The following is a 26,176-nucleotide window of genomic DNA, read 5'->3' on the forward strand; positions in this document are numbered from 1 at the left end:
TCTTGCTTTATTCTTAGGGGACTATCCGTTTCTCTTTTAACTCCAACACTTGTCTTCAATTTGTGAGGCAAAAAAGCATTTATTAAGCACTTACTATTTGCCTGGCACTGTGTTAAGTATATACATTCAAGCTTAAAAAAAATAAAAAGACAATCCCTACTCTAAAGGGCTTACCTTGGAAGGGGAAGGAGGGGAATAAGGGCCTAAACCCTTCCAATGGGAGAAGTTTGGGTAGTGCAAGAGGTGTGGTCCTGTGTGAGAAGGCCTCAGGAGGCAAGGAGGGTGAGCCTTCAGCTGAGGCATATTGCCAAAGTCTGGGAAGTCAGAAAAACCATGGGTTTTGCCTCTTTCGGCCTTATTTTCCTCAACTGTAAAATAAGGGTATTGGATCAGATGACCTCAAGGATCCCTTTTGGTTCTTAATCTGTGATCTCATGACCCTGTCCATGATCCCATGACTCTTGCTGGGGAATGGGCCTGCTTTCTCAGAGTTCTAATCTGCCTATCCTTGTCTTTTTCCCTTTGTAGCCATATATAACTTTCAAGGCAATGGAGCCCCCCAGCTCTCCCTGCAGATTGGTGATGTGGTGCGGATCCAGGAAACCTGTGGAGGTAAGTGGTTGGTATTCTTTGAAACTGGCATTGCCTCTCCTTGTGAGACATCTGGGCTATTTTCTGCTGTTACTCCTATAGCACTTACTGTAATATTTTTAGCATTAGAGAAATTTAGCATTACCCGACAGAGGCTAGACCCAAAGGCTGGGGCATTGTGCTCACTCCCTTCATTACCTAGGAACTCATCTGCTCTGGACCAAGAACATGAGCCAGACTAAGTTAAGTCCCATGAGAGTCTCCCCCACCTTTTTTGGGGGCCCAAAGGAAAAATTGGTTAAGGCTTAGGTGTGGCAGGGTTGGGGATGGGGTTAGCCATCCTTCCTCCTATTCCCTCTATAAACAACTAGAAAAAAAATCCTGAGGTAATTCACAGTGATCCAAGGGAAGAGAGCTTAAGGGGTGGTTATATTGTTGAGTCATTTCAGTCATGTCCTACTTTTCGTGACCCCCTTTTGGGGTTTTCTTTGCTAAGATACTGGAGTGGTTTGCCATTTCCTTCTCTAGCTCACTTTACAGATGAGGAAACTGAGGCAAACAGGGTTAAGTGATTTGCCCAGGGTCACACAGCTAGGAAGTGTCTAAGATCAGATTTGAACTTAGGTCTTCCTATCTCCAGGCCTAGTGTTCTATCCACTGCACCACCTAGCTGCCCCTTGCTGAATTTTACCTTTTCCTATTCAATGGCCAATTGGGCAGCTGCTTTATCATTTTAAACTGCTAGGCCCCATAGAGCTAAATCAGGCCCAGGTGATGAACTTGAAGCAAAAAGGTAAATATTCCACAGGCTCTCTCTGACCCTGTTACAAAATAAATCAGTGTATTTCTTTGCAGAATTTCTGTCAACCTTCCACTCAGTTATCAAAGTGATAACTGGATAACAGGACTTCCGGTTGGCTTTTAGATTTTCTAATAATACTTTAACAGTCTTCTCACACCTTACTCACCCCAAGGGATTCTGCTCGCCAGTGTCAACTGGCCCCTTGCTGTTGCTTGTACAAGACATTCCATCTCCCTACCTTAGGCGTTTTCTCTGGCTGTCCCCATGCCTGTAATGCTTGCCTTTCTCATCTCTGCCTCCTTAATTTGCTGGCTTTCTTTCAAGTCTCAGCTAACATCCCACCTTCTACAAGAAGCTCTTCCTGATCCCTCTTAATTCCAGTGCCTTCTCTTGGTTAATTATCATCAATTTATCCTGCATATATCTTGTTTGTGCATAGTTATATGCATGTTGTCTCCTCCATTAGACTGTGAGCTCTTTGAGGGTAGGGATCATTTTTTTTCCTTTCTTTGTATCCCTAGAGTTTAGCATATTGCCTGGAACATGGTAAGCATTCAATAAATGCTTGTTCACTTCACTTGAATGTATGACTTTTAAAAATGTAATGCTAATATTAATAATTAGACTTTAGTTAATATCAAGCTTTATTATTTTAATAATGGGAAGGTAGCATGTCATATTTGATAGAGGGGTATTCTAAGAGTTAGGGTTATTTTCCTCTCACTCTTACAGTGTTAGCTGTGTGACCCAAAGGCAAGTCATATAACCTCTTAGTGCCGCAGGCATCTCTTTAAGACTATAAATTGTACTCATATCATAATGTATTTTAGTGGAGGGAGTTTTCTTTCTGGCCATTTCCTACAGATAAAAAAAAATTAAAAAAGAAAAAGCATAGTTGCCTAGTATTGTGTGCTAATTTATTCTATCCTCTATTTATACTCATGAAAAGCCTAGTTTTGGATAATGTCATACTGGGGGCAGCTACTTGAAATGCAAGGAGAGAGCACTAGAGGTAATACACAGCTTCATACGTGTCTTACAAACCTAATGCTGTACCATGGTAACCAAACTACATGAAAGCTCCTTCTCCTTCTTCTCCTCCTCCTTCTTTATGCCAGTGGAATATAAGTTCTGGTAGGTTCTGCCCAGGTGGAGGGCCAAAGGCTTTGATTTCAGACCTAGTATCAGCCTATCTCTGTTGTCCAGGGACCATCCTGGCTAGATCTAGAAAATCTCATCACCAAAAAGTTGGCCACTCAGAGATGACTTCTTTTGCTACAGCAGTCATGAAGCTAAGGCATGGAAGAATTGTGATCTGGGTTGGTGGAAAGGTTATCCACACAAATGAAATGTGGATCCTTGAAGTATTGTATATGTGTGTGTAGGAGAGATACAAAAAAAGGTGGGGTGCCGTGAGAAATTTCAGGTGGCGGGAAAGAGTGGTTCTAGCTAAAGAGATTAAGAGATTCTGAGACTTGAAAAATGCTTTGTTATAGAGATCTTTCTTTGTTATATCATTGTATAACCTGGGATTTTATTTTACATCATTTGCCTCTGACTCTATGGACCTCTTTAGTTACTTTCTCCTCATCCTCCTTTTCATTTTCCTTTTTTGTCTTGTCTTCTCCCATTAGACTATAAACTCCTTGAGCCCACAGAAAATCTTGTTCTTTACTATTTATATTTCTATCACCAGCTCTTAGCACAGTGCTTGGCACAGAGTAAATTTAATAAATGCTTGTTGTTCCACTGCTTGCCTATTTACATGTCAGTAGTATCTGCTAGGCTACAGAATGCACCAAGACCTAGCTCCTACATTAGAGACAAGCTCCTAGTGAGCTTGAAGAGCTTTGAATATGGGCCAGGTCTGGACTCAGCAGGCTGGGTAGCCATATCCAAACAAGGACTAACACAAAGGTCTTAAATAAAGCCGGGGGTGGGGGGTGGGGCTAGGAGGTCAAGTCAGAGATCAAGGAGTCAGTACTTAACCGCGGTCAGAGGTTGTTTGCTTGACAGCTGTTCATATTCTTGGTGGATGTGGGTAGCCCTGCACCCTAAGATGTAAGTAGAAGGTAATTCTAATTGGGGGAATTCTAATCATAAGCATGCTATTATCCTGGCTGAGGCATGTATAAGAGAAATGGAATTACAGGGATATTTTTACAGTTTCTATCTGATAAGGCATAGGGCAAATAGCTTGCATCTGTACTAGGCTTCTGAGGTTTCTGCAGTATCTGTCCACTCTCCATAATAATGAGCCAGCTGGGTGGTCACATTTTAAGTTGTTTTGGGCTGCCCATTTGTTGTGGACATATTTAAACAACAATCTGTCATCCCAGTAATGAGGTTATGGTAAAGAGGCTCCTGACAGATGCATTTTATTTACTAAAATGATGAATGCCAGCATTTGGATCTGCTTGAATAATTTCAAAGGCTTTTCAAGTCAGAGTATTCATTAATATTGGCTGTACACAAAACTCATGCTCTCAGAGGACTGCACCCATTTTATTAGAGAGAGACAATAATTTTAGCCATCTCTGGAGATAGCGGGCTAGTCTACCACCCCACATCAATCTGCCTTCAGAGCAATTTCTCCAATAAGATATTCAATCTCTTGTCTGCACCTTTTCACTGACTGTCTTTCATTCCTGGATCCTGAAATGCATTTCCTCCTTACCTCTTATGTCTCTTGTCTTCCTTCAAGATTCAGCTCAAATCCTATCTTCTGCAGGAGGCCATTCCTGCTTCCTTCTCTCCCCACCTCCCTCCACTGCTAGTACCTGCCCTCTGAAATTACCTCCAATTTATACCATAAAAGTCTCGTATGTACATAGTTGTTTGAAGGTTGTTTCCTCCATTAGATTATGAGCTCACTGAGGGCAAGGATTTTGGCTTTGCCTTTCTTCGTATCCCCAGTGTTTTTAGTATAACATCTAGCATGTTGTAGGTGCTTAACAAATATTTATTGCTGTTGCTGTTGCTGCTGCTGGTGGAATGGAACCTAGAGTTTTTGGCCTTCAAGCTGAGTTAGCCATCTTACGAATCCTTCTGTCATCAATAAACTAGCATTTATTACGTGCCTACTGTGTTCTGGGTACTGTGCTAGGTTCTGGGGATATTAATATGAAGAAACAAGCCCTGCTCTCAGGAGTTTACGTTTCAATAGGGGAAGAAACAAAAAACATGTATGAGAATAGTGAGAATAAATCTAAATAAAATAAAATACAAATACAAATAAAGTAGTTAACTACAAGGCAGTTTGGAAAGGTGGGGGTATGTGTGGCATCAGGAAAGGCTTCATGTACAAAATAGTGCTTAAGCTTCACCTTGCAGGAAGAGGAGTCTATGAGGAAGAGATGAGGGGTGAGTGCATTTCTACCATGGAAGACATCCAGTGCAAAACATATACATATCTATCTATCTATCTTATCTCTCTCTCTCTCTCTCTCTCTCTCTCTCTCCATATATATATATATATACATACATATATATATATATATATATATATATATATATATATATATATATATGTCTGTCTGTATGTATGTATGTGAGATGAAGCGTTATGTCTGAAGAACAGAGAGAAAGCCAGTTTGGCTGGATCACAGAGTGTGGGAGGGAGAGAGTAATAGCCAATGAGACTGGAAATATAGATTGGTGCCAGGTTATGAAGGGCTTTAAAACCTAACCAGAGAAGTTTGTGTTTCATCCTAAAGGCAATAGGGAGCCACTCGAATGGAGTGAGCAGGGAAGTGACACAGTCAGATGTATATTTAAGGAAAATCATTTAGGTATCAAGATGTAGGATGGAGCGGCATGGTGAGATTTGAGGAAGGAGGCCAACAAGAAGTTGTTGCAATAAAAAAAGTAAGAAGTGATGGGAGCCTGAACTATGGTAGTAGAGTAGAGAAAAGGGGATGTGTGGGAGAGGTTTTGTGGAGGTGGAATCACCATGACTTGATAACTAATTGGCTCTGTGGGGTGAGAGAGACTCATGGATGACACAAAGGTTATAAACCTCAGAGAGTGGAAGAAGGATGTTCTGGAGATGTCTGAAATTCAATATGTCCAAACCTTCCATAAAGCCACTCCTCTTCCAGAATTTCCAAGTTCTGTCAACAGTACATTCTAAGGAACTTGGAGGCCTCTACATGAGACCTTTCAAAATCCCCCAATTTCTAGTGCTTTTTCTTTATTTGAGTTACTTTATATCACTTTATACATAATCTGTATGTTCTTATTGTCCTCTTCTTCTCCAGTAAAATATAATCTCTTGGAGGGTAGAGATTGTTCTATTTTATCTTTGGAGCCTTAGCATTTTGCTCAGTTCCTTGTCCAAAATAGGCACTAAATTAACTGATGCTTCTTGAATTATCTGCCATCAAAGAAGGCTTTTGTAACAAACCATCTTAATGTAATGAGAGGAACCTGGTGGGAATGCACTAGCAACTGGGGGCTTATGAAAGGCCTTGTGTACAGGTGCCTCCTGAGCTGTACTTTGAACAAAACTGGCAGTCCTAAGAGGCCAAGGTAGGGAAGGAGTGCATTCCAGACCTGTGCAAAGACATGGAAGCTGGAGATGGGATGTCATCTTTGGGGAATGGCTAGTAGGTCATTGGAGCTAAGAGTACATGAGATTCCTTGTAGTCTATCTCCCTTTAAATCATCTTGTACATCACTACCAAATTCATTTCCAATTGCTGCTTTCATTATGCCCCTTCCTTGCTACAGAACCCACAATACACGCCTCCCCTCCCTCCCTCCCACCTCCTCTCCCATGCCTATAGGACAACATCCAAACTCCTCAACCTGGCATTCAGTTTGCTCTTACAATCTGGTCCCAAACCACTTTTCCAGCATATTCTTATTCCTCCCCAGAATGAATGGTTTGTGCCAAAGTGTTCTCACTATCTCTAGAGTATTTCATGCTCATTCTGAAGTTTTTGCTCATGGTGTTTCTTTACCTGGAATAATCTTCTATCTAAATTGTGTTCATTCCTCAGCTTGAGTCACATCTTTCCCACTAAGCCTATCCCACCCACTTCATCCTAGTGATCTCTTTTTTTTTAGCATGTATTTTTGGAACGATTTTATACACTTTTCCAGTTTTGTTCATGTTTATGTATCTTGTTTCTTCAACTAGATTGTAAATTCTTTGATGGTAAGGAGCTCATTTTCTTCTTTTTTTATATTCCTAACAACATTGTACTCCAATATGTTAATACATAAAGGACCTATAACTTCACAGATGTGAGTTACCCCCTCTTCCTGAGGGCATAACTGGCGACCACTGTAACTTATCAGATGTTCCTTGAGAGTTACTATAGCTAAAAAATTCCATTTCTCTAGAATCAACTTGATGATAATCCTTCCTGGTCTTTTTTGGGTTCTTGAAGGACAGACATACAATCTAAGACTGTGCCCCAATTCAAGGCTTCTCTACCAGCAGCTGTGGTCCATGGCATAAGCTCTGAGAACCCAAAAGTTACCTCTAAATCATGATGAGGAATAGGAGTAGGTCCTTAGTGAAAAGGTAGATAGTAAATGGGTATTAAACAATTATTGAATTGATTGATTTGGCAGCTCAAGGCAACTGATGATGTTGTGCCATGTTTAAAAAGCAGGTGACAGTATGAATAGGATTCTCTGGTTTCTCTCTTCTTCTCCTCCTTCTCCTTCTCCTTCTCCTTCTCCTTCTCCTTCTCCTTCTCCTTCTCCTTCTCCTTCTCCTTCTCCTTCTCCTTCTCCTTCTTCTTCTTCTTCTTCTTCTTCTTCTTCTTCTTCTTCTTCTTCTTCTTCTTCTTCTTCTTCTTCTTCTTCTTCTTCTTCTTCTACTTCTTCTTCTTCTTCACCATCAATCACTTCTTTTCCCCTCCTGGGTTCACCACTAATCCCATCTCTTGTCTACATCATATGCGATCTTTCATAATAGGTTTATATTTTGGAGGCAGTCAAGGTTAACTGACTTTCCCAAGGTCACACAGCTAGTAAGGGTCTGAGGCCAGATTTGAACTCAGGTTGTCCTGACTCCAGGGCCTATCTAATGTATAATATTTCTTTTTGGAGGATGGGTTTGGAAAGGGTGGTGGTTATCCTAAACTGTGATTTCATCCGTGTGGGCCACTCCTCATTGTGGAAACTCCATCCATTCTTAACTTATATTTTAGAGAGTTATTTGGGGGCACTGAGAGTTTAAATGACTTGCCCACGTTCCCACAGCTGGTATATGTGGGAGACAAGACTTGAACTCAGGTCTTCCTGGCTCTAGGACTGACTGCCCTCTACCCTCTGTGCCAAGCTGGGAGGTTCTTGAAAGGTGGTGTGCAAATTTAGTCTTGTTCTCTGAATCATCATTTTTGGCATTTCTAGAAAGAAAAGAGCAAAAAACAATTATTAAATATGACTACGTACCAGGCATTGTCCTGGGCAACGGAGGAAGAAATGACACAGCCCTGTATTGCTGTGCACCCATACTAACCTGTATGCAACAACAACAAAAACAACATAATAATAATGATGATGATGATGACGATGATGATGATGTTGATGATGATGATGAAAGGTAAGGTGTAATAGAGGCAAAAGAGAAATCCAGACAAAGAGATGTAGGAAAATTTAGGGAGGAAGGTGCCACTTTCAGCTGGCATGTAATGATGAGGGAAGGTTTCAAGGAGCTGATACTTGAGGTTGCCTTAAAGAAAGAGAAAATTTAAATATATGGGAATGAGTCAGGAGTACCTTCCCGGTTTAGGGGATGGATGTTCCTGGGAAGGCATAGAGATGGGACATAGTAGGATGAGACTGAGGAGCAGAAAATTAGAGCGTGTACATGAGAGTCACACAAAATGAAATTGGAAATATAAGTTTAAGCAAGATTGTGGAGAGATGCTAATGCCAGATGTGGTAAGGATAGCCCATGTTTAAGTGACCTGGGCTGGCTTACCTTTAGAGGGATAGGAAGTCAATTTTTGGAGCTATTGTTGTTTTGGTTTACTTGTTGCCTGGGGCATAAAAGACCCAGCCTATGGTGTATTGATGTGGGAGGTTTTTACCAGGGCTCCTATTGCTGTGAAAAGAATACAATTCTGACCTATTAGAGTGGTGGATTGTCATGGTGAATGCAGAGGCTAAGGGGAGTAGCCCTCTATCTAACCTTAGAGGTTATATCCTTTGCTATTAATAAGGAAACTTTTTTTTTGCATGTTATGGTCTGCAGGGTGTCTTATTGCATTGTATCCCTGAGCCTGACTCATCTGATAGCCTTAGGTAAGGCCTGACCTCTCCATGCGTATTATGCAAAGATTTTATTTTATCTTCTAGGAACCTGAACTACTGAAGATTTTATAAGTCGAGAATAGATATGGTCAGATTTGTGCATTAGAGCTATTTTGGGCGCTTTCTGACAGATGAATTAGACAAAGGAGGAACTAGAAGCAGGGAGGTCAGTTTGGACTTAAGAAGTCCCAGTGAAAGATGGTGGGGACCTACACTAGTGTGATAACAGTAGGAATGGGGAGAAGCAAGTGGCTGTGAAAGGTGATAGGGAGGGGCAGCTAGGTAGTACTAGTGGATAGAGCACTGGCCCTGGAGTCAGGTGGATCAGAGTTCAAATCCAGCTTCACATACCAGTTGTGTGACCTTGGGCAAGTCACTTAACCCCAAATTTCTTAAAAAAAATCATATACAAACAAGGAAATGCCAATCATCACTCTTTAATTTGTCTGTTGTTTAAGTTTTGGCATGAGGTTTAATATCAGTTATCTAAGAACAGACAACCTTATTTCAGGATATTTTCTGCAATTCCTATATCTTCTTGATAACTTTAGGTGTTTTAAAGGAGTTTTTTGGTCTATTTCTAAAACACTTATCAGAATGTTATGGAAATGTTTTCATTTTTTTCCTTTTTTTTTCTTTTAGATTGGTATAGAGGATACCTGATGAAGCACAAAATGTTAGAGGTAAGGCACATTGTTTCATGTCTGAGTTGATTAGAATCTTAGAATGTTAGAGCTGGAAGGGACTTAAAGTCCCGGGTTCTTAACTTGGGGTCCATGAAATCCTACATATTTTATTGTATGTTTAAAAACATTATCATTTTTTAAATTAGATTTTTATTTTTAGTTTATAACACTTAGTTCTACATGTTCCTGAATTTCAAATTTTCTTCCCTTCCCTCCCTTCTCCCTGCCCAAGATGGCATGCAGTCTGATATAGATACTATATAAACCTTTGCATTAAACTTAGTTACATAATAGTCAAGTTGCAAAGAAGAATTATGACCAATGGAATGAATCATGAGAGAGAAGAAACAAAACCAAAAAAAAAAAAAGAGGAAAAAAAAGAGAACAAATAGTTTTCCTCAATCTGCATTCAGACTTCATAATTCTTTCTCTGGATGTAGCTAGCTTTTTCCATCATGAGTCCTTTGGAGCTGTCTTTGAGCCTTGTATTACTGAGGAGAGCCAAGTCTATCAAAGTTAGTCATCACAGAATCGATATGTCTGTGGTTGTGTACAATGTTCTCCTAGTTCTGCTTCTCTTACTCAGCATCATAGGTCTTTCCAGGTCATTATGAAGTCTATATCTTCCCCATTTCTTATAGCACAATAGTATTCCATTACATTCATATACCACAACTTCTTCAGCCATTCCCCAATTGATGGGCATCCCCTTGATTTTCAATTCTTTGCCACCACAAAAAGAGCTGCTATAAATATTTTTGTCCATACAGGTCCCTTTCCCACTTGTGTGATCTCTTTGGGATATAGCCCTAGGAGTGGTATTGCTGGGTCAAAGGGTATGCACATTTTTGTAGCCCTTTGGGCATAGTTCCAGATTGCTCTCCAGAATGGCTGGATCTGTTCACAACTCCACCAACAGTGTATTAATGTTCCAATTTTCCCACATCCTCTCCAGCATTTATCATTTTCCTGTTTTGTCATGTTAACCAATCTGACAGGAGAGATGTGGTACCTAAGAGTTGTTTTGATTTGCATTTCTCTTATCAATAGTGATTTAGACCATTTTTTCATATGTCTATACATATCTTTAATTTCTTCCTCTGAAAACTGCCTGTTTATATCCTTTGACCATTTCTCAATTGGGGAATGGCTTTTCCTATATATTTTAGATATGAGGCCCTTATCAGAGACACTGGTTGTAAAGATTTTCTCCCAATTTTCTGCTTCCCTCCTGATCTTTGTTGCATTAGCTTTGTTTATACAAAAACTTTTCAGTTTAACATAATCAAAATTATCCATTTTGCATTTTGTAATGCTCTCCATCTCTTGTTGGGTCATGAATTCTTCTCCTTCCTGTAGATCTGATAGGTAAACTATTCCCTGCTCTCCCAAACTGCTTATAGTATAAGCCTTCATTTCCAAATCATGAACCCATTTTGACTTTATTTTGGTATACAGTATAAGATATTGGTCTATGTCTAGTTTCTGCCATACCATTTTCCAATTTTCCCAGTAGTTTTTGTGGACTAGTGAATTCTTAGCCCAGAAGCTGGATTCGTTGGGTTCATCAAAGAGTAGATTGCTATAGTCTAAAAACATTATTCTGAGACAGCATCAACAGGCTTCATGAGATTGCTAACACAAGTACACACTCACACATTCACAATGGCTAAGAATCCCTGACTAATCCCATCCCTTTATTTTAAAAATAAGCAAACAGAAGCCCCAATCGATTGTATTGGTTTGTCCAAGGTTATGAACCAGTCAGTGGCAGAGTTGGGACCATAACCCAGCTCTCCTGACTCAGGGTCCAGTGGTTTCCCCAATACTGCTTTTAAGACTACTTTAAATGCTTTCGCTTGTCAGGGTTATCAATGGACTTGGCATGGTGGCTAGAGCTTCTCCTGTAAGCTAAAGCAAGTTGATGGTAGAAGAAAAAAATATTTTTATCTTTCCTCCTGATAGACAGGCCTTTTGGGGAAGTATGCTTATCTTATTCTGAGCTCTCAAAACACACTCAAATGAATATTTGTTGAGATGTTTCTATCCTAAATTCATCTGACATCCAGGAGAGGGATTCTTTAGTGTGAAAACCAGTTTAAACTTTGAAATGTCCACATATGAGGGATCAGACTTAAATCTTCAAAACCATGATTTGGTGATTGACATTTTTCCGTATTTTCCTCTTCTTCTTCTCTCTCTTTCTTTATATCTCTTGAGCCAAAAAAGTTTTTGTGGAAGATATCATTTGGATTACGGGGCTGAAGGAAGCAGTTCATTTTCCCAACTAGCATTTCAGAAGCTAGCAATCTCAGTAGAATATCTGGAGAGTCAATATAGTGTGTTATAGTGGAATGAATTCTGGACTTGGAGTTAGAGAACACAGGTTCGAATCCTAGTTCTCCCACTCATTACCTGACTAATTTTGGACATGCTATTTAACTTTTCTGGTCATCAGCTGTGTCATCTATAGAATGAACGGGTCAAACTAGTTGACTTCTAAGGTCCCTTCTGTTGAAGAATGTTGAGGTCTTCTGAACTTGTCTTTTTGAGTTGCCATATTTTCCAGAAACACTGGACCCAGCTGACAGAATTTGTTGTTCTCATCCCAAACTAGACTCCCTATGTGTCCTTGGAAGTCAAGACAGGCACCAGTCAGTGTCTGCATTAGACTGGGAAATTGCTTGTTCATCTGGGACCCTTGTAAATAAGCAGATCATCCTATCTTCATAGTCTAGCAGTTCCCCATGGAGAAGAATGTGGCTTTTGCTGTAGCCTTGCTCCTTCCCTTACAGAGGGGCTTTGTCCTTTTCTCACCTTTACTATACCTTTCTGCTTCCCATGCCATTCCCCTTTAGGTAGAGATTTGTATTTTCTCCTTCTTCCTTTGTCCTACTGTCATAAGATGCAGACTTCTGTATGGATTAAGAATTCTTTGGATTCCACATGCATGTCCATTGCTCTTGTAATAAACCTAGTTTAAACTAAGTTTTGTGAAGTTGTGATTCTCTGTTGACACTTCCAACTCCAAATTTATGATATGTACCTAGAAGCTTTCTCCGCCCCATCTGTTCTGTGAAGGGCATCCTCTGGTGCCTTTGGTGATGCAGAGCTCTTTGGAACAAAGAATACATACTGATTCTAAACTGAAATGGGGACTATCACCTGGCAGAAATATCCTCTTCCCTCACCTGACATTGTCTCTGTTAATTTCATTTGAAGGAAAACTAAATCAGGACTTGAACTTGATGTCTTGAGAACATGAAGATTTAAGGTAAATCATTTGGGTAGTGACATATATTTTTTTAAAATAATTCTTTTTGTTTCCAACAGGGGATATTTCCAAGATCCTTTATTCACATCAAAGAAGTTACAGTTGAAAAAAGAAGGTATCTCCATTTTGCTGGTGGACTCTGAAATGGCTTATCCTTGACCTTGGCAGCTTTGAATACCACTCATTATTGAATCATTCTGAAAGGGAATGTACCATAACACTATAATATTCCATGTTGTTCTTTCTCTTTCTCTTTTTTTTTTTTGTCAATTACTGTGGCTTTCTCTCTTTTCCTAGTCTGAAGGTATAATACCAATTGATTCCTGTTCAGATCTTTGATTTCTGGGGGAGTGCTGAGCTCAGGAATGTTCCAGAATCAAGCATTTTGTAGGCAAATCCTGTCAAAGCATATTCATTTGAAGATTAATCTTCAGTAAGGAACGTGAAAAGTCCACCCTAGTGAGGGCAGTGATTTAGAAAGGGAAGCTCCTTGAATTTGCATAATGTAATTAGCATGGCTATTGCAGATGGCTCAGTTTCATGCCGGTTAAGGCAGCTCTGAGCTGCTGTGAGTTCTCTAAAGATTTGCTAGTATTTTTTAATCCTGTTAACATCCTAGACCTCATATTCTTGGTGTGTTTTCTTTTCCTCCCTCTCCTTCTGCCCCCCACCTCCTCCCCTACCCCAGAAATACTGAGAACATTATTCCTGCTGAGCTTCCCCTGGCACAAGAAGTAACAACAACGCTTTGGGAGTGGGGCAGCATCTGGAAGCAGCTGTATGTGGTGAGACTTGCTCCCCTATGGCAGACCCGTACATGATGATGTTTGGGCTTATCTAAGAAAACTGAATCTAGGCTTGGAATTAAGCTTTGGTGGTTTCGGGAAAAATTTTTTTTTAAAGGCTTAAATGAGGAAATAATTTGGCCAAAGGGCAGAGACTAATGCTGTCTCTGTGGGACTAGAATAAAAATTCCTGGCTTCAATGTACTTTTTCATTGTAGGTAGCCTTTGGAGGTATGCGTTTATTCCTTCTTCCTTTATAAATAAAGCAACCATGAAGTTTAACAACTGCTCATGTTGTCTTTAGGCCCAAAGAAATTAAGCTGCAAATCTAAAAGAAACAAAATGAATTCAGCTTCTTGTTGTGGTAGGTTGGGGAGCAGTCCAGGAAGGTATGCTTCTGTAACAGAAGGGGAGAAATCAGCCCCAGTGTTATCATGAAAATCTGGTGAAATAGAATTTTAAGAGTGGGCGGCATGTGTGTGTAGGTTCTCTGCACCATCTAGCCTCCCCAGGTGAGCCTGTACTTCTGCTAATGACACTGGAAGCTGATGGACTTGGGAGCTATCATGGGAAAGACAACATTAAGGTAGTGGTGAGGGAAGATTAATATTATGGCCATGTTCAGTATGGATCAGATCTAGATTAGGGGACCCCTTGGTCAGTCTGGTGAAGTCTATGATCCTCTTTGGTAAACTCAGAATGTTTTTAATGCATAAAATAAATATGTAGAAATACAATGGAAAATATATTAAAATTGAGTTACTGAAATATATATTTTTTCAAAAACCAAACAAGTTCATAGACTTTAGTTTAAGAATCCCTGGTCTAGCCAGGGTTTTCATGACCCATGATGAGTGATTCAGTAGCAAGTTGAAAGTTTTAGCTTGTTGCAGGCAGCTGGAAGCTTTGGAGGCAGTTTACAGCAGCAATCTAACTTACCATGTAACTCATGACCAGGTGATTGGAGCTGTATCCCCACCTTTCATTCATTGTAGAGAGGTGCCTGGTAAGCCTAGCATTGTGTTGTGCGTTATGAACATCATTTTATTTATGTGAATACATTCTGCCCAAAATAGTTACATTGGGGTGCCAGTGGTCACCCAGTTAATCAATCACCAAGACTTTATTAAGCATTTACTATGTGCCAGGTGCCATTCTGTGCACTAGGGACTCAAATAGAAGGAAAAGAAAGAAGTCAGTCCCTGCCTTCATAAAGCTTATGTTCTAATGGAGGAAGATAATACGTAAGTGGGAGTTGAAAGGGGAGAGGAAGGTACTTGGGAGTATGGTGCGACAGTCTGGAAAGTCAGGAGCAAATCCAAGAGGGGAATGGAGAATAGTTGGCCTGGGCCTCTGTCCAAAATGGAGGCCCAGAAAAGACTCATCAGTGGGAGAAGGGGACCAAGGAAGCAGAGGAAGTCCCAGGGCAAGAAGGAAGTTGAGGCATGGTGACAGTCTGGAGAGTTAGAAGCAAAGCTGGGAGACAATAGTTCTGTTAGTATGGACACTTCTGTTCTCATTCTAAACACTCGTTTATTTAGCCTAGGGCTTGTGTTCTCCCCAGAGGTGGGGGTGGAGGGGGAGCAGTTTGCAACCTTTTTTGTTGATAAAATGTAGGTAACAGATATTGTCTTTTCTTGTTTCCCAGGCCAGCAAAAAAGAGCGGTTTCTCCAAGTGCAGAGCATGATGTATGACCTGATGGAATGGAGGTCTCAGCTTTTGTCCGGGACTCTGCCAAAAGATGAGCTGAAGGAACTTAAGCAGAAAGTCACTTCAAAAATTGACTATGGCAACAGGTACGTTTCTTTCTTTCTTTTTTAAACATTCTCTCTCTCTCTCTCTCTCTCTCTCTCTCTCTCTTTCTGCCTGTCTCTATTTCTATTTTTCTTCTTCTTGACCCTCTTCCCCACCTACTCTTTCTTCTCTCAAACTCCCTTTTCTGTTCCCCCCTTCCCCTCTCCTTTTTTCTCTTTTGACTTTCCTGTCTCCCTTTCTCATTTCTGTCCTTCTGCCTTTCTCTCTCTTCCCCCTCCCCCTTCCTCTCTCCGTCTCTTTCTCTTAACCTCTCTCTCTTTCTTCGTCACCCCTTCCCCTACCACCCTGCAAAACAGATAACCTAGGTTTTATTTTTAGGTTGGAGTTTACCACTTTCTATTTGGACGGCTGTTGTCCCCAGCAATGCTCCTAGTGCTTCACAGTCACCCCTTGGGATGTATGGGCATATGGAGGCAGAGAGAAGCCTTGTATTGCAGTTTTAACTGGGCTGAGATATTTGGGGCATACATTTAACTTCCTTCCAAATGACTGGTGAGCATAGTCATTTGGATTCATCATCCAAGAAGTACTTTTCTTTCAGTATTTTGATGCATCTCTGCCCCCTGCTCAGAATCTTGGCTCACTGATTCATGCCCCTGGCCTTCATAGAATTAGCCCATCACCTGCCATGCACTGACTCTCCATGCTGGGAAATAACACAGGCATATGCAACAAAGTACACTCATAGTTAGAGGGAAAGTGAAGTGAGTCGGAATAAAAACAACACTGTCTCAACAAGAAAGGTGACAACATTTTCTCCAGCCAGGGAGACTTTGGGCCTGACTGTTCTTTGCTGTGAGCCCCCTTGGGGTCCTGATGTAGGTGGGAGGTCGAGTTGGGAGTGTGTTTCTACCTTTGCCTGCTGTGAGCACCCTTGATGGTTGAGTGACAGTCTGCTCTACCTGAGGGATGAGAAAAACAGGTAGAAAGGGTTTCAGGAGCTGGGCAGAATCTCTGTGGGGTGTTGCATGGCTCAGTAAATCTGGGGAATTTTGTTGGCATACCATTTCACAATAGGGGCTTTGACAACTTTTAAGTATTGCTTCATAGTGAATGCTTGGATTGTGTCCAGCTCACTTAATAGGAAGGTCTAGAGACCAGCTGCCTGGCAAAGGGTGTTTGGCATTCCTCTTGAGAAAGAGGGGGTGCTCAGAGCATCTCCTTTGGGGCCTAACCTTGTTGTGCTTTTATTTTCATCCAGTTTCTTTTAAGGAAGTGTGAGAAAAGTGGCCTCAGAGATCTCTACAGTCTGAATCAAAGGGCTGAGGGAAGTTCCTCACCACTTGCTTCATACTGTCTTCTCCAGCTGAAGATTGACTGAGTCTTGCAGACCTGGAATGGTTTTCTTGGGATCTTTGGTTTTGTAGCTATGAAAGTTACAAGATGGGAAGTATTCCCTGCAGCCCAATCTTAAGCCCAGCCTTAAGAGCCCAGGCCACAAGACAGTCAGAGACTTAGAGCTGAAAGGACATTTAGAGGTTATCTAATTAATTCATTTAAATTCAGATCAATTCAAACAGACATTTATTCCAAGCCAGGCACTGTGCTAGTTACTGGAGATGCAAAGACAAAAATTAAAATAAGCCCTGCCTTCAAGGAGCAAGATGAGTATCTTGGGGGAAGGGCGGGGGGAGGCAGCGGGTGATTGGGAACCCAGCAGTAGGAGTAGTAGTCTGATCCTCTCACTTTATGGATGTGGAAACTGAGGTCCAGAGAAGCAAAACAATTTGTATAATGTCATATAGATAGTAAGTATCTCAGGTGGGATTTGAATCCAGGTCCTTTGAATTCAAACCCATCATTCTTTCCATGGCACTATGTGACAGAATTGTCCAGGGGCTCACATAAAAGTACAGATTTTACCTCCAGCTTTGGGCTAATGCCTTGTTGTTTTTTGGCTATGATGGTACCTGTATAAAATCCCTGCTACAAGGGGAGGTGGAGGCTGGCTGAGTGCTTGAATTTGCAAATTCTGAGCAGCAATATGGCTAAAGCTAATCATTTGTCTACACTAAATCCATGTACACATGTGGCCACTGTAGTTCCGTCTTAAGCAAGATAAGAAAATGGAGTTTCAAAAAAAAAAAGCATCCCCTGAAAGAAACGGTGCCATGATGATAAAAACTCAACAAAAATAATAAGCATTTATTAAGTACCTACTTTACATGTACTTGCCACCAATGGGCCCTAGGTAATAATTTGGAGTACTGAAGCTTTTGAACCAGAAGGGATCTGCAGGGTCATAGTTCAACTCCCTCATTTTATAGATGAAGAAACTTGGACCCAAGGATGTTAAATAGTCCTATGAATAGCAAGGAGCAGAGCTGAGATTTTAACCTAGGTCTAGGTCCTGCACCCTCTAGCTCTCACTACATCGCTGTCTCTGAGAGAAGAATTCCTTGACTCCAGGTGGGAATCAGAGTCATAGAATGTTAGAGTGGTCCCCTAATTTCCAGAAAAGAGACTTGCCTAAGGTCAGAAAATTAGTAACAGAATTAGAGAAGGTTTTTTTTCTTCTTTCTTCTTCTTTTTTTAATATTCTAGGTACAAGTCAACTTTATGTTTCTCTCTCTCAAATCTGAGATTGCTAAGCTTAGGAACATGCTTTACCCTGATAGTTGTGGTTTCATTAATAAGAAGTGAAGCCTGGGATTCCAGGATCAATTTTCAAGAATAAGAACAAGACAGCTCCCCACATTAAAATAATTACATATCAATTTTAGACACTGTCCTTTCAAGTGTTGCACAGGCTTCTTGCTGTCAGAATATAAAAATGCTTCCTTTTCATTCACTAGGAAGTTTTGTTTTCTACTTTGATCGTCGTCTTTATGCATATTATTATTTAATTATTCTAAATTATTTAATCTAAAATTTAAATTTTATTTAAAAAATTTATTATATTAAATTATTTAAATCATTATTTTAGTATTTAATAATAATAGGTATCATTTATAGAGTGCTTTAAGGTTTGCAAAGTATTTTACAAGCATTACCTTATTGTAGACAAACAACCTGCCAACTATGGGAAGTAGGTGCTGCTATTACATCCATTTTACAGATGAGGAGATTGATGCTGATTTAAGTGACTTGCACAGGGTCACCACACAGCTACGAAGTACCTGAATCTAAATTTAAACTAGTGATTTCCTGCCTTCAGAAATGGCATGCTATTTACCGCTCCACCTAACTGCCTCAAATAATATTAGCTTGCATTTACATAACGCCTACTAGGTACCAGGCACTGTGCTAAATGCTTTAAAATATTATCTCTTTGATTGTCATAACTACCCTGCAAGGTAGGTGATGTAATTATCTCCATTTTAGAGAACTGAGGCAAGCAGAGGTTAAGTGACTTGTCCAGGGTCATATAGCTAGTCAGTGTCTGATGTTGGATTTGAACTCAGGTCTTCCCGAGACTCCAGGCCTGACCCTCTATCTACTATACCACCTCGCATGTACAAAGTACTTTATATAAAATATATAATTTCATTCTACATGGCTCAGTTACCTTTCCAGAAGCAGCTTCAGTGAATATAATTAAAACTGGAATGATCAGAATAATGCTTTCTGTAATTGAATAAAAGAAATGAAAATATAAAACAATTTCACAGAGAGGTAGTTGAATAATCAGGTCAAGAGAGAGTTGTGTGTTGCAGCTAGCTTCCTGACAGCTTTGATAGGGTATTCTATGTGATTCTACACCTGCTGAAGGTTTCTTCATTTGTCACATACCTGTATACAACAGACAGTTTAAGTGACGTGGGGTCGTTTGGCCAAATTTCACTTTCAGTCTTTTCTTGACAGGATCCTTGAGCTAGATCTGATTGTCAGAGATGAAGATGGCAATATCTTGGATCCTGATAAAACCAGTGTCATCAGCCTGTTCCATGCACATGAGGAAGCCACAGATAAAATCACTGAACGCATCAAAGAAGAAATGGTCTGTGTTCTCTAAGCAAGCCCAGGTTTCAAAGGGAGGAACAACACATCTTTATCTTAGTGCCATAGTATATGAAAGGTAGAATGGACCTGAGTGGCATCCAGTACCTCCCACCCTTCACTATAGTGAGGAGGAAACAGATCAAGAGAAGAAAGTGAATTTCCCATGTTCATACTATAAATTTGGGATAGAACCAAAATTAGAACCCAGCTCTCCTGAGTCTAGCAAACAATCCAAGTTTTTGGTTAGGGAGGGTGTTACCTGTACTATACTAATATGATAGATAATAATATCATATATTTTCCTAGTATATTTTTTTCTTTAGAAAGACTTTCATGTAGGATCTTAGATTTAGAGATAGAAAGGACTTTCAAGGTCATGGGGTCCAGCTCCCTCACTTTACAGTTGAGGAAACTGGTGCCTTGAGAGATTAAAAGACATGACTCAGGTCATATAGGTTTGTTCTATTATTTCGTCTTATTTTAGCAACCATTCAAGAAATACTGTGTAGGTACTATGAGCTCCCTTTTTAAATGGGGACGATGAAGGCCCTAGAGTTGAGATGTCTTACTTAGCCTTTTAGTGGGAATGCTGTGACTTCCATTGCAGACTTCTGCCCATTTCCCCATATTTCTTGTCTTCTCATCAAGTGGTAGAATGCTAACTTTTTTTATCCTTTTCACTTCCCTGTGTTGGGCAGTCGAAGGATCAACCGGATTATGGAATGTATTCCCGGGTCTCCTCCTCCCCCACGCACAGCCTCTATGTCTTTGTAAGGAACTTTGTATGCCGAATTGGAGAGGATGCTGAACTCTTCATGTCGCTTTATGATCCCAACAAGCAAATGGTCATAAGGTGAGAGGATCTTGAGAATATACTATCTCAATTAAAAAACCTTGTGTTATAAGGGAAGGCAACGTGGAAGTTGCAATGGGAGGTAGTATGGTATAGTAGGAAATTTCACATGGAAATCAGAAGGCCTAGGTTCAAATCCTGATTCCGACTTGTCACCTGTGTGACCCTGGGCAAGTTCTTTAATCTTTATGTCCCTTAGTTTCTTCCATTATAAAAATTAGAAGCTTGGACAAGATAGCCTCTGAGGTCCTTTCCAGATGTATTTCTAGTATCTTTTATGTCTAGTCAACATCCCTCAAAGTCTAGAGCACATATATTCCATCTTGCCTCATCCCCAGGGATAGCAAAAATGACTGCTTACCATCTTTCCTATGAAAACCTAAGAAGCACTTTTTGCATGCAGTAAAGACTCACAACTTCCTGTCAGCCAAGCTCAAGGTATCCTGTGATAAAGAGCCCTAAAAATGATGAGGCGAGCACAGCCCTGCCTCCTGAGCATCGTTAGAATATCTCCTGGCTGCACTGACAGGGGTGATGGTTCTACGATCCCATATGCATGATTGATCACCCAAACTGAGCGCCATGCATTGGGGCAATGGATCAGTCTGATGGCAGCTTGGCTCCCTGATGTGCCACCTGGTATGATGTGCTTGACAGGGCGTGCTTGAGTGATGCCTCTGTCTATGCCAAAGACATACTGCCCTCTCTGGGGAAAGATGAGCAAGTAGGAAGAGAAGGGTGAAAGTATGGGGAAAAGAGGAAGAGGAATACTTTATACATCAATATGAACTTGGTTGTCTAACCTTTTCTTAAAGGCATCTTCTCCTCCACACTTGTCTGATCTTGCCTGGGTTGTCAGCATGATATGTTCTAATTAAAACAAAAACTTGAGGGGACCAAAATCATTCTTCTAGATGATATGGATCATTTAAAACTTGGCTGGGATTGACCTGCCATTTTTGGGATGAAACATGGGCAGCTTCTGCAAGCCTCCCCATGGCTGCTTGGTTTAAGAAATAGGAAGGTCCTCATGTTTGGAAAGGGCTAATGATAAATTTGTTTCTTCCTGTTAAATTTGAACAGATAAATTGGGGACTGTTGGGCTGTAGACTACAATCAAATATGGGTAATAGTTCCCTTCATCTTCCTCTGTGCCCAATAAATGTTGATATAATCATAACTTAATTAGGAGCCATGTCTCATGAAGACATGGAAATGACCGTGGATACTCAAAGTTTATGCCATTATATTATAAATCCTGCCAGATTTTACTGCGTTGAAGAGACTTTGAGTATCATCCCAAATTAGTACATTGTCTGAATACCAACCCAGTCAAATATGGAGAAGCTTCTCAACCCCTCCAAATTCTAAAATTGATGACCAGATGATCTTTGTTCAATGACCAACAAATCAGGGGATTGAAGAACTAAACTATATTAGTATTACTGTTTCATAATAAACTAAATTGGAAGCCACCAGGATTTTGTAACTAAATTAGAGGATGGCTCCCAGGTTCTCATTGGAAAGGGAAATAAAAGATTAGATTTGCCTTTATCATGTGCTCAAAGACAATATAGACCATCACTTTATGAGTCATTTGGTTATCTCATCTTAAAATACTTAAGATCACCACAATCAAGGAAATAATGCATGGTGAAGATAACTAAAGATCATGTAGCATGAGGTGAAGACATGTTATTAAAAAACTGACAAATTCTTTCTATTCAAGTCAGCACATACTTTGATATTCAGTAATTTCAGTGCAAAGGTGAGATAAGGGGAGGATGATGAAAAGCATGTTGGAAAATATTGCTCATATTTAAGAAATAAAAGAAACTGAAGACTTTTTTCTTCAAGAAGAGATTTGGAAGGCATTGGGCCAATATAGTAAGCATGTAATAATATCAGAAAAAATGGAATTAACTCTATCTTAATATTGACAATAATAATAATATCTCATATTTACATAGCACTTTAAAGTTTGCAAAATCATTTTCATCCATTATCTTATTTTATTTTCACAATGACCCTGTGAAGTAAGTACTATCCCCATTTTACAGATAAGGAAACTCTGGCTTGGATAAATTCAATGACTGGCCTGGAAGTCATACAACTAATAAGTCTATGAGTCAGGATATGAATTGAGGTCTTCCCTATTCTGGATCTAGAGGGAAAAAAAGAGTTGTATCAGAATCAACAAAATTTGTACAGGGAGACCATTTTTGACTAGCAAGCTATTAATGTCCCTAAGAATGGGAAATGGAAAAGGTGAAGATCTTGATTTCCTTACCTTGCTACAAAAGTGTTACCAGTATAGAGCAGTCACCACAAAAAGGAGGCCAAAAGAGCCCACAAACTTTCTTAGCTAAAAATCTCTGGATCTTCTTGTCAAGCAGAGAGACGTGTGAACAGAGAAGAACATTGTTTGAAAAAGCAAACTAATTGGTAACATATTATGGATTAGTATGACTGAAGATCACAAACATTATCACATAAAACAGTGAAAAGCAGTGGAGAGGAAAACAAGATTCCATAAAATCACATTAAATCCAGCCAAGTCCTTTCTTCCAAAAAGACATTCATATATGAAATTGGCAGGAGAACAACAAATAGAAGGAAAATAGAACAGATTTATTAGCATTTCTATGACAATTTTTTTTCCATGATTAGTGAAGTAGAACCATTACATTTGAGCCCTTTTATCCCCATCTGTGGTGTTCTATAAAAGGAAGTAAAATGACACTTTTTCCCCCTTTTTTTTTTTCAGCGGGGGGAAGGCAGGACAATTGGGGTTAAGTGACTTGGCCCAAGGTCACACAGCTAGTAAGTGTGTCAAGTGTCTGAGGCTGGATTTGAACTCAGGTCCTCCTGACTCTGGGGCCGGTACTCTACTCACTGTGCCACCTAGCTGCCCTGTAAACTGACATTTAAAAAGACAAAATCAAGAGAAGGAGCTAGACCAAACTACATGTGCACCAAGGAAAATTGTACGGGAAGTGATAAAATTTTGAAAGCATCAAAGAACATTTTACAAGATATTTCAGATAGAGGAAGATATCAAAAGAATGGAGAAAAATCACTGATGATGATACTTCCCCCAAAAGACAATTGAGAAGATGTCAGTAATCCTCATCCATATGCCAACTTTGTTATCTTTATATGATCTTTGTGAAAATGTTTCTACACATGTATCGAAGATGATCTTGATAAAAATATAAACAAGGAATAGGTGGGCTTTAGCAAATTTTTTTTTCAGCAATCCATATTTTTTAAGTTATCACACAATTGACTGAAAAGTGCAGAGAATGCAATATCCTTCTGTGTTCATTTGCTTATTATATTATTTCTCATGAGATTGGCCTAACATGCAGGTGAAACTAAATGATTGAAAAATGTCAATTGTCTATTCAGACGGAAGGAAGTAAATGAGTATTTTTTAAACACCTATGTGCCAAGCACTGTGCTAAGCAATTTATACGTATTATCTCACTTGATGCTCATAACCTCGGGAAGTAGGTAGCATTGTTATCCCCATTTTTACAGATGAGGAAACTGAGGCAGTTAAGTAACTTGTCCAGGGTAACACAGAGAGCAAGTGCTTAAGGCTGAACTTGAACTCCAGTCTTCTTGACTCCAGGCCCAGCACTCTATCCACTGCACCTCTAGCTATGCCTAAGATGATCATTTGGGACAGGCACCATTGGTGGAGAATGAGTTGGTTCTAGATTTAAACCAGAGAAAGAAAGTAGGCCGGACTATAGTAGAGAAAGCATGTAGTGATTGAAAGAATCTCAAGCTGCTTCCCAGCCAAAAGTCTAGTTTAAAAAATTCAGATGTTTTTCCAGTGATGCTGTATGATTGAGAGACATGGAATGCCAAAACTTACTCAGAGCACCTGTCCCTCCAGTAGAAGGTCACCAGACATCAGGGGAAGAGTTGAATTGGTCCTGACGTATGCCCCATGGGGAAGAAATGTTTTGCAGAAGCCTTGTTTTAGCGTCTACCCTGTAGCTGCAGCTGCTTTCTGATCACTCGATTAAGTTTTCCTGTCTGCGAATAGATGAGACCAACCTGGGCTTTTAAATTGCTTTTCTTATTTATGACTGTATTTTCTTCAGAAGAAAATTGCCAGTGTTTACTATTTAAACCTGGCTGGCTCAGACTCCAACAGATTTGCTTCATCCTGTGAAAGATTCTAAAAAAAGTGTAATCCCAGGCTTTCAGGCAAGAGGGAACCAAGTAGAACAAAGACATTTTGGATCAAATCTGCCTGCTTGGTTTGCTGAAGACTTCAGTCATTTTAGCAGCAGACCTGTCAATGCCCCCCCACCACCCCGTCAAAAACAAACAAACAAACGAACGAATGAAGGAACAAACAAACAAAAAACTCCGAGGCATTTTATTTGGACCTGATTAGTTTTCTAAGTGTTGGTCAAGTTGAGTTCTGTGTTATCATTGCTATCCCAAGTTCTGTTTTAATGAGTCTGTTTTGGTAGATGCTGGTGGTTTCATTTCTAGGGTAGATGGAGGGTAAGGGAGAGATACTAAGTAGAAGCTGACTGCCCATAAGTCAAATCAGCAAACATTTCTTCAGTGCTTTCTATGGGTTAGGTACTGTGATACATGCTGTGGACACAAAGAAAAGAAAAACAAAACAAAATAAAAATAGTCCCTGCTGTCAAGGAGGTCACAATCTAATGGGGGAGAATAACATACAAACAGCTATATACAGATAAGCTATATAGGGGATAAATGGGAGATAATATCAGAGGGAAGGCACTTGCATTAATGGGGAATGGGATGGGCTTCTTGCAGAAGATGGGCTTTATTTACAGGTGGAATACAAAAATACAAATTGTTCTGTTCTCAAGGAGCTTACATTTTAATGGGAGAAGAAAACACATAAAAGGTAACTGAAAAATGTAGGATGGGGTTGGGGAGGAAAAGTGAGAAGGGGCTTTTTCAGGGCCATGGTAAAGTCCACAGGGTCAGAAGAGCTAGAAGAGTGAAGGAGTGAGCATGGCAGGTCTGGGCACAGCCTCAAAATGGAAGCTCTATGAGAAATGCACCATTGGGAGGAGGGAGCCATAACAGCAGAGGAATCCACATAGCGGGTGAGAAGGCAGCTGAAGAAAGAATAACTCAGGGCTCAAGTGGCTTACCTGGGGTTATACAGGAAGTCTGTGGCTAAGGGTGATTTTAATTCAGGGCCTGATGCTCTGACTCCAAATGCAGTGCTCTGTCCTCTGCACCATCCTGCCTCTCATCAGCAAGAGTTGGTGGTTGCATGGCAGTCACGTTCTCTATTTCTTTAAACTTCTTTAAATAGGATAATAGATGTAGAACTAGCAACTGCAGAAGCCATCACGTATATCTTCATCATTTTACACACTAGGAGACTAAGGAAGAACTGAAGTTAAGCTGCCCAGAGGCAGATAGAAAGTGTTATTTTCTGTGCCCAGCACTGTGCAAGGTGCCATGTGTAAGATATGGACTCTGCCCTCCAAGAGCCAATAAGCCTTCCTGGAGAGACAAAAGTAATCTATGTGAAGCAGAGAACAATATAAGATGGTACATGATTAAGTGTCAAAATGAGTGGTGGTGAGAACCCAAGAAGTGTTCTCAGAAGGCAGGTTTAAACTGCATGATCAGGAAAATCAGAGTTACTTTTGTTTTCCAGTGAGAACTACTTGGTGCGATGGGGAAGTAAAGGCTTCCCAAAGGAAATTGAAATGCTGAACAACCTGAAGGTCGTCTTCACGGTGAGTGTTTCCCTCTTGGCACCCCCAGGTAGCAGTGCCTATGTTCCCCACACATGGTGGAGATAAAATTGGAAATGTGTTTGAGCACAGAAGGAAGGGGTAAGGCTTTGTTAGGCGGTCTGTATGAATGCATCCTATGGTAAGAGACCTGTCCTGGATGCTGCGGGTAAATATCAATAGGGTGAAGAGGGGAGGGGAGAAAAAAGAAAAAAAAAAAAAGAAAAGAATTTTACATAATAACTTTATTATGTATTTCAAAGGAATAGCAAGTTGTACATAATAGATTTGCAGTTTCATGTGCAATCTTTTTTTATTATACTGTTATGGAAATGCTTGTTTTATTCTATAAACTAAAAATAAAATAATTAAAAAGAAAGAGAAGACAATATC

General features: G+C 40.1%; 1 protein-coding gene across 1 annotated transcript in view; it reads left to right on the forward strand.

The window, feature by feature from the left end:
- DOCK2 (dedicator of cytokinesis 2) overlaps nt 1–26,176 on the forward strand; it is a 513,031-nt gene that overhangs the window by 23,046 nt on the left and 463,809 nt on the right. Inside the window, exons 2-9 of the mRNA XM_036749404.1 lie at nt 529–612; nt 9,311–9,351; nt 12,688–12,743; nt 13,317–13,413; nt 15,062–15,210; nt 19,034–19,169; nt 19,870–20,024; nt 25,705–25,786. Of these exons, the coding sequence (XP_036605299.1) occupies nt 529–612; nt 9,311–9,351; nt 12,688–12,743; nt 13,317–13,413; nt 15,062–15,210; nt 19,034–19,169; nt 19,870–20,024; nt 25,705–25,786 (800 nt within the window). The remainder of the gene's footprint in view (nt 1–528; nt 613–9,310; nt 9,352–12,687; nt 12,744–13,316; nt 13,414–15,061; nt 15,211–19,033; nt 19,170–19,869; nt 20,025–25,704; nt 25,787–26,176) is intronic.

This window comes from Trichosurus vulpecula, chromosome 3 (genome assembly GCF_011100635.1).
Source record: "Trichosurus vulpecula isolate mTriVul1 chromosome 3, mTriVul1.pri, whole genome shotgun sequence".
Classification (NCBI taxonomy): domain Eukaryota; kingdom Metazoa; phylum Chordata; class Mammalia; order Diprotodontia; family Phalangeridae; genus Trichosurus; species Trichosurus vulpecula.